General features: G+C 34.8%; 1 protein-coding gene across 1 annotated transcript in view; it reads left to right on the top strand.

Annotated features, from left to right (window-relative positions):
- LOC119583874 (dehydrogenase/reductase SDR family member on chromosome X-like) overlaps positions 1-7,449 on the top strand; it is a 13,017-nt gene extending 5,568 nt beyond the window's left edge. The window contains exons 3-5 of the mRNA XM_037932597.1: positions 5,582-5,769; positions 5,910-6,111; positions 6,261-7,449. Of these exons, the coding sequence (XP_037788525.1) occupies positions 5,582-5,769; positions 5,910-6,111; positions 6,261-6,443 (573 nt within the window). The 3' untranslated portion in view covers positions 6,444-7,449. The remainder of the gene's footprint in view (positions 1-5,581; positions 5,770-5,909; positions 6,112-6,260) is intronic.
- The last annotated feature ends 51 nt before the right edge of the window (positions 7,450-7,500 follow it).

The following is a 7,500-nucleotide window of genomic DNA, read 5'->3' as shown; positions in this document are numbered from 1 at the left end:
AATTTTTTAAAGAAAATGAAGTAGACGCCTCATTATTTCTTTTAGAAAATACCACTTTTTTCTTTTTTGTCCCAAAAATTAAAAATTAAAATTAAGGAATTTAATTGCTATATAAAAACAAAACCATTGTTACATAACTAAGGGGTTTAAAAAATATGGGTTTTCTGAAATTAGAGAAACAGTTCAATTTCTCTAATTGCTCCCTGTGTGCTAAGCGCTAGAAAAAGAATTAAATAGGAAAGGAACTTTTTAAAAACAAAAAAAAAAAAAAGGGAAGGCACAGTAATTTTCCCCCCCTGTGATTTTTTTAAATTTAAATTTAATTTTGTAAAGTTCCATTAATTTTTTCCCCCTTTTTCCCCTTTTTCCTTTTTTCGAAAAAACGAAATTTTTTTCCGTCCCAAAATTTTTAAAAATTTTATGAAAAATTTCATAAAAAACCCCTTTTCATGATTAATAAAAAAAAATTTTTAAAATTAAAAAATAAAATATAAATTAAAGGGTTTAATTACCCCTTTTCAATAAATTTTTATTAAAAATAAAAAAAAAAAAAAAAAAATAACATTTTTCCCCCTTATTTTAAATTTAAAATTACTTGTTTTCTTTTAATTTCCCGCCCCCCCATTAATTTAAAAAATAATATATAAAAAATTATAAAATTTAAATATATAAAATATTATATTTATATTTTATATTTATATTATATATAAATATAATATTTTTAAATATATAATAATTAAAAATTTTTATAAATTGATATTAATAAAATTTTTAATATAAAATCATACTAATAATATAAAAAATTTTTTTTTTTAATAATCAAATAATAATATAATTTTTATAATAATAATATATATAATATTATATAAAATTAAAAAATTTTTTAATTTTTTAAAATATATAATTTTAAAATTTTTTATAATTTTTTAACTTTATATTTAAATTTATATATATTATATTAAAAAATTTTTATTATATTATATTTATATAAAAAAAATATATATTTCATATAAAATATTATATATATTAAAATATATTATATTTTATATAATTTTATATATATATATTATATATAATTATATATATATATATAAATAAAATATATATATATATATTTTAATATAAAATATATATATATATTATATATATTATTCTTATTTTTATATCTATTAATCTATATTAAAAAAAGAAACCCCAAAAACAAAAAAAAAAACCAACCAAAACAAAACCAAAACAAAAAAAAAATAATATTAAATATAATTATAATATTTAAAAAAATTTTATTATAAAAAATTTTTATATTCCAAGCCAAAAAGGACACCTAATTTGCATTTTTAAAGTGTTTTGTTAAAAAATTTTGGTTATTTCATGACAACACCTAGGTTTTTTGGGAAAATCACGGAAAAAAAGCAAAAACCCGTATGCCCTTTTGGGGAGGGCCCGGTTTGACTAAAAATAATAAAAAAGCGTTTACCTAGTAGTAAAATGATTGAAAAATCAGTTTGAAATCTTTGCAAGTGTTAGGAAAACAGTGGGATGACACTGAGAATGGAACTTATCTCTCATATTCATATTAACTATTCTCTTTTCATCCACCGTAGTGACCATGTGCTGTTCCCCGCGCTTGCGCTTGGGCTCTTGAGAGAAAATGAAACAAGAAAACAGTAAATTTTACAGTTTTTTTTCAGTTTTGGCTGCAGTCCTCCCCTCTCTTTTTTTTTCTTTCTTTTTTTCTCTCTTTTCCCCTTTCTCTTTCTCTTCTCTTCTCCTTCTTTCTCTCTCTCTCTCTTCTCTCTCTCTCTCTTCTCTCTCTCTCTTCTCTCCCCCTCTTCTCTCTCTCCCCTTCCTCTCTCTTTTTTCTCTCTCTCTCTCTCCTCCCTCTTCCCCCTCTCTCTCTTCTCCTCTCTCTCTCTCCATTTCTCTCTCCTTCCCCTCTCCTCCTCTTTTCCCCCTCTCCTCTCTCTCTCTCTCTCTCTTTTCCCCTTTTTCTCTCTCTCTCTCTCTCCTCTCTCTTTTCTCCTCTCTCTTCTCTTTCTCTCTCTAACTGTCTGTCTTTTTCTCTCTCCTTTTCTCTCTTTTTCCCTTTCTCCTCTCTCCTCTCTTTCCCCTCTCCTCTCTCCTTTTCTCCTCCCCTCTCTCTCTCCTCCTTCCCTCTCTCTCCCTCTCTCTCCTCTCTCCTCTCTCTCTCTCTCTCTCTCTTTCCTCCCTCCTCTTTCTTTCCTCCCTCCTCCTCCTCCTCCCTTCTCCTCCTCCCCCTCTCTCTCTCTCTTCTCTCTCCTTCCTCCTTCTCTCCCTTTCCCCCCTCTTTCCCCTCCCCCTCTTCCCCCCCCCCTTCCCCCTCTCCCCCCTCCCCCTCCCCCCCCCTCCCCCCCTCCCCTCCCCCCTCCCCCCCCCTCCTCCCCTCCTCCCTTGTTCCTCTCTCTCTCCTTCCTCCTTCTCCTCCTCTCTCTCCCTTTTCCCCCCTCTTCCTCCCTCCTTTCTTCTTCTTCCTTTCCTTCCTTCCCCTCCCTCCCTCCAATTTTCCCTTTCCCTCCTCCCTCCCCCCTCCCCCCCCTTCCCCCTCTCCCCCCTTTCCCCCCCTCCCCTCTCTTTTTTCCCTCTCTCTCTTTCTCTCCCTCCCCTGCCTCCTCCCTCCTCTCTCGCTCTCCTTCTCCTTCTCTCCTTCTCTTCTTCTCTCCCCCCCCCTCCTTCCTCCCCCTTTCCTTTTTCCCCTCTCCCCCTCCCCCTCCCCCCTCCTCCTCCCTCCCCTTCCCCCTCCCTCCTCCCCCCTCCCCCTCCCTCCCCCCTCCCCCCCTCCCCCCCTCCCCCCCTCCCCCCCCTTTTTTCCCCTTTTTCTCTCTCCTTTTTCCTCTCTCTCTCTTTCTCTCTTTCTCTTTTTCTTCTCCCTCTCCATCTTTTCCCCCTTTCTCTCTCCCTTTCTCTCCCTCCCTCCTCCCTCCCTCCTCTCCCTCTCTTTTCCTCCTTCTCTTTCTCTCTTCTTTTCTTTTTCTCTCTCCCCTCCCCCTTCCTCCTTCCCTCCCCTCCTCTCCCCTCCTCCCTCCTCCTCCCCTCCCTCCTCCCTCCTCCCTCCTCCCTCCTCCCTCTCCCCCTCCCTCCTCCCTCCTCCCTCCTCCCTTTTTTCCTTTTCCCCTCCCTTTTCCCTCCCTTCCCTCCCTCCCTCCCCCCTCCCTCCCCTCTCCTCCCCCCTCTCTCTCTCTCTCTCTCTCCTTTCTCTCTCTCTCTTTTCTCTCTCTCTCTTCCTCCCTTTTCTCCTCTCTCCCCTCTCTTTCCCTCTCTCTCTCTCTCTCCTCCTCTCTCTCTCTCTTCTTTTTCTCCTCTCTCTCTCTCTCTCTTTCTTTCTCTTTCTTTTCTCTTTCTCTCTTCCCTTTTTTTCCCTTTCCCCCTTTTTCTTTCTCCTTCTCTTTTCTCCCTTTTCTCCTTCTTTTTTCCCTCCTCTCTTTTTTTCCCCTTTTTCCTTTCTCTCTCTCTCTCTCTCTCTCTCTCTCTCTCTTCCTCTCTCTCTCTCTCTCTCTCTTTCTCTCTCTCTTCCCCACTTCTCCTCTCTCTCTCCTTCTTTCCTCTTTCTCTCCTCTCTTTCTCCCCTTCTCTTTCCTTTTTTCTCTTTTTTCTCTTTTTTAAAAAAAACAAAAAAACTTTTTTTTCTTTTCCCCCTTTTTTTTTTTTCTTTTCTTCTTCCTTTTCCTTTTCCTCTTTTTTTCCCCTTCTTTCTTCTTTTCCTTCTTTTTCCCCTTTTTCTTTCTCTTTTCCTTCTTTTTTTTTTTCTTTTTTTTTCCTTTTCCTTTCCCCCTTTTTTTTTCTTTTTCTTTTTTTTTCTCCCTTTTTTTTTTTCCTTCTTCTCTCTTTCTTCCCCTTTTCTTCCTTCTTTTCTCCTTTTTTCCCTCTCCTCTTCTTTTTTTTTGGTTAAATACTTTTTTAGGATGTAATATTAATTACTTTTAATTTTTCCTAAAAAAGTTTAAAGGATGCATTTTCACTTGCAAGGGGGTTTTTGGCAAAAAAAGTTTGGTAAGGGTTAAAAGGCTTTTTTTGCTGCCATTTCTTATAAGCCCAAGGAACAATTTTTAATTTTCATTCCCCTTTAAAATTAAATGGGCCTCTTTATAATTTGTGGAAACTTTTTTGGACTTTATTCTTTTTAGGTGGGAATTGTATTTTTTGGGAAAGGTTTTCACCTACAAAAATTAGGGGCGTACTGGTTTCTTTTGTAAGTTCGATTTTGTTTGTTTTTTTAAAAAGAAAATATGGGAAAAGTTTTTTGGTTAAAAAACTTATTTATTTTCAAATTTTAAAGGAGTCAGACTTTATCAAAAAAGGGTTTTCTTTTGCCATTTATAGAAAGATAATTTTTTTTTTTTTTTAAAAAACCTAGTCACAGAAATGGCAGGACTCAAAGGTTTAAAAATTAATTTAGATGAAATTTCGCCCCCTATTTTTGTTATTAATTCCTTCAGGGTTATGAATTTTTAAAATTTAAAAAAAAAGGGAAATGGGGGGGGCCTTTGTAGGAAATTTCATTTATTTAAAATTTTAATTTAAGTGGCTTAGTTTGGACCGGAACGAGGTGGTTTTTAAATGGGGGAATTTCTTGCCTTTTATGACAGTTTTTTGGTTGAAAATGAAAGGAGTTTCTATCAAATATGGGGGCCATGCTCATATTCTTCCTTTAAATTGTGGTAAAAACAAATTTAAAAACTAATTTTTGTTTTCCATGTAATGAAGGGAGATGATTTGATGTGAGATTTGGTGAATAAAATGGTAAAACTTTCTTTCAAGGATAGAATATAAATAAACAGTTGGCGAAAAAGAAATGCTTTTCTTGTCCAGATCAAAAAAACATTTGGTAAAAATATCAACTTTAAGCCAGCCCCCCTGTATTTACAAGTTTCGGAGGGTTGGGGCCCGATTATTTTTTCCCCTAACTTTTTTAAAATTTAAAATATCTTTTTATTAAAAGAAGTAGGGAAAATATCTTAGGGAGTATTTAATTTTGCTTTTAGGTGGGGAAAAAGGAGAATTTAAATTTTTTTAAAAAAAGGCAGTAACAAGATGTTTGGGGGTATATGCGGCCCTTTTTGCTAGCTTATGGGAAATTCAAATTTTCAAGGTTTGACCCCAATGATTTAATTGGAATTTTTTTGTCAAAAACAAACAAAAAAATTAATTTGTTTTGGGTTTAGAGATTTTAAAAAGGAATTTTAAAAAAAAAAAAAAAAAAAAAAAAAAAAAAAAAAAAAAAAAAAAAAAAAAAAAAAAAAAAAAAAAAAAAAAAAAAAAAAAAAAAAAAAAAAAAAAAAAAAAAAAAAAAAAAAAAAAGGGGGGGGGGGGGGGGGGGGGGGGGGGGGGGGGGGGGGGGGGGGGGGGGGGGGGGGGGGGGGGGGGGGGGGGGGGGGGAAAATTTTTTTTTGTTCATTAAAAAAAAAAAAAATTTTTTTTTTCTTTTTTCTTTTTTTTTTTTTTAATTAAAAAAGGAAAATGGGTTTTTTGGTATGGATTGTTTTAAAAATATTTATGAAACCCAAAAAAAAAAGAAAAATTTTTACCGCACCTTGGGGTTTATATCCTTTATCTACAGCTGGCATAGTTGGCACTGAATAAGGAGTGGCTTGAGTATCACTGGAGTGTTAATTATCTTGGGCATTTCTTATTGACCCAACTGTTGTGGCCAGTATTGAAAGCCAGCTCTACTCCAGACCAGCCTGCACGTGTTGTCAATCTCTCGTCTTCAATCCATTACCTTGGCTCAATAAATTTTGATGACATCAACAGCAAGTATGGATATCTAATGACTTTTAGATTCTATTAAGAAACAATGTAATGGTAATAGTAAAATGAATGATGATAGTGATGATGATAATGATGAGATAGTATTAGTCAAAATATGTTGATACAAATACTTACTCTTTTCACAGAATCCATTACAATGCACAGACAGCTTATGCACAAAGCAAACTAGCTCTGCTGATGTTTACCAAAGAATTAGATGAACGAATTAGGGCAGCAGGGGAAAATATCACTGTTAATGCAGTGCATCCTGGAGTTGTGGCCACAGAGCTGTTCCAGCATGTGGCCTGGGCACGATACTTCCCATGGTTGGCCAGAACCTTTTTAAAGGTACAGTAATTCATATTTTTGTATAAGACACACAGTAAGTGAGGAGAATCAGTTAAGAAAATATTGGAATTTAGAGAAATTGAATGATGTGAAAATGAGAGACTGTATTAAATTCTGTTTGTAATTAATTATATATTTTTAACTTGCAGACTCCTAAACAAGGATCAGATACAGTGGTTTATGCGGCACTTTCCCAGCTAGTGCTTGATGGTGGCCATTATTACGAAAATTGTACCATAACCCGTCCAGCTGTCATGAAACCCAATGATTTACGCCATCTCTGGGAAATCTCTTGTCAGCAGTGCAAAATTATTGACTTTGGTGGTTTGTAAAGAGATAGGATGAAGTGAAAAATTTGTTAATACTCTTTTATATAGAAATGTGGTATGATGTGATATATTATGACTAAATCCCAGAAGACCAAGACACCTTGTTTGAGTATATTGGTAAGTTGCACCGTCAAAACCTTGATTGAACATCGGCTTTTAAAATATGGTTGGTTGTTTTTGTACCACTGTACTTAAAGAGTATGGATTAGATTATGCATTACCATCTGGCATATTTCTCCAGCTGCTACAAGGCCAGAGTGCTACCACCCCTGTCCTTGTAATAGTACTTCCTGGTTCCACACAACCCTCCTTCTGTACCCTCATCCAGCCATCAACATGATGCCCATCACTGTCTTCTCCACACCCTCCTATCCCTTTGTGTGGTTGGCTCATGGGGTGAATGAATTTCTCAAGAGATTTTTTTGTTTATAATGTACATGTAAATACAGGTTTATTGCTGTGTATGTTGGGATAAATATACATATTTTGTTTTGTGTTGTGCACCTGTTGTTTCCACAATTTTTGTAAATATTTTGTAATTGCACTCACTTGCAGCGAATAACTTTTGTATGGTACAGGTCCTCCTGACTTTAGCTAAGACTTTATGTTGCATTTACATCAAATGATTGCTAAAGCTATGTATTGCAGTTCTGGTAGTTTTCTATCCATATGAATACCACTTTGGTCTTAAATGAGATATTTTACATTTCTTAATTGCCCAAACACCATTTCCTTTCTTCTGAAATTCCATTTGGTTTTAAATAATTTTTCTGTGATGGTAATCATCACATGATTAGATTTGCTAGTATATGTTAAACACTGATAAACATTCCATTTCTTGTTATATCTCAACAGGGCAGTAATTTCTGTTCTGATAGTGAGATAGATGCTCCAAATGTGTCTTTTCAGCATCTGTGATATGAAATGAGAACATGCATGTAATATTTTTGTATTACAATTATACCCTTTTTATAGCAGTAGCAGATATAAAATGCATGTGTAAGGTAGAATAAATAAATAAATAAATATATATATATATATATATATATTATATATTATA

The sequence above is a fragment of the Penaeus monodon genome, chromosome 17 (genome assembly GCF_015228065.2).
Source record: "Penaeus monodon isolate SGIC_2016 chromosome 17, NSTDA_Pmon_1, whole genome shotgun sequence".
Lineage (NCBI taxonomy): Eukaryota > Metazoa > Arthropoda > Malacostraca > Decapoda > Penaeidae > Penaeus > Penaeus monodon.
This window is presented reverse-complemented; position numbering and strand designations above follow the sequence as displayed.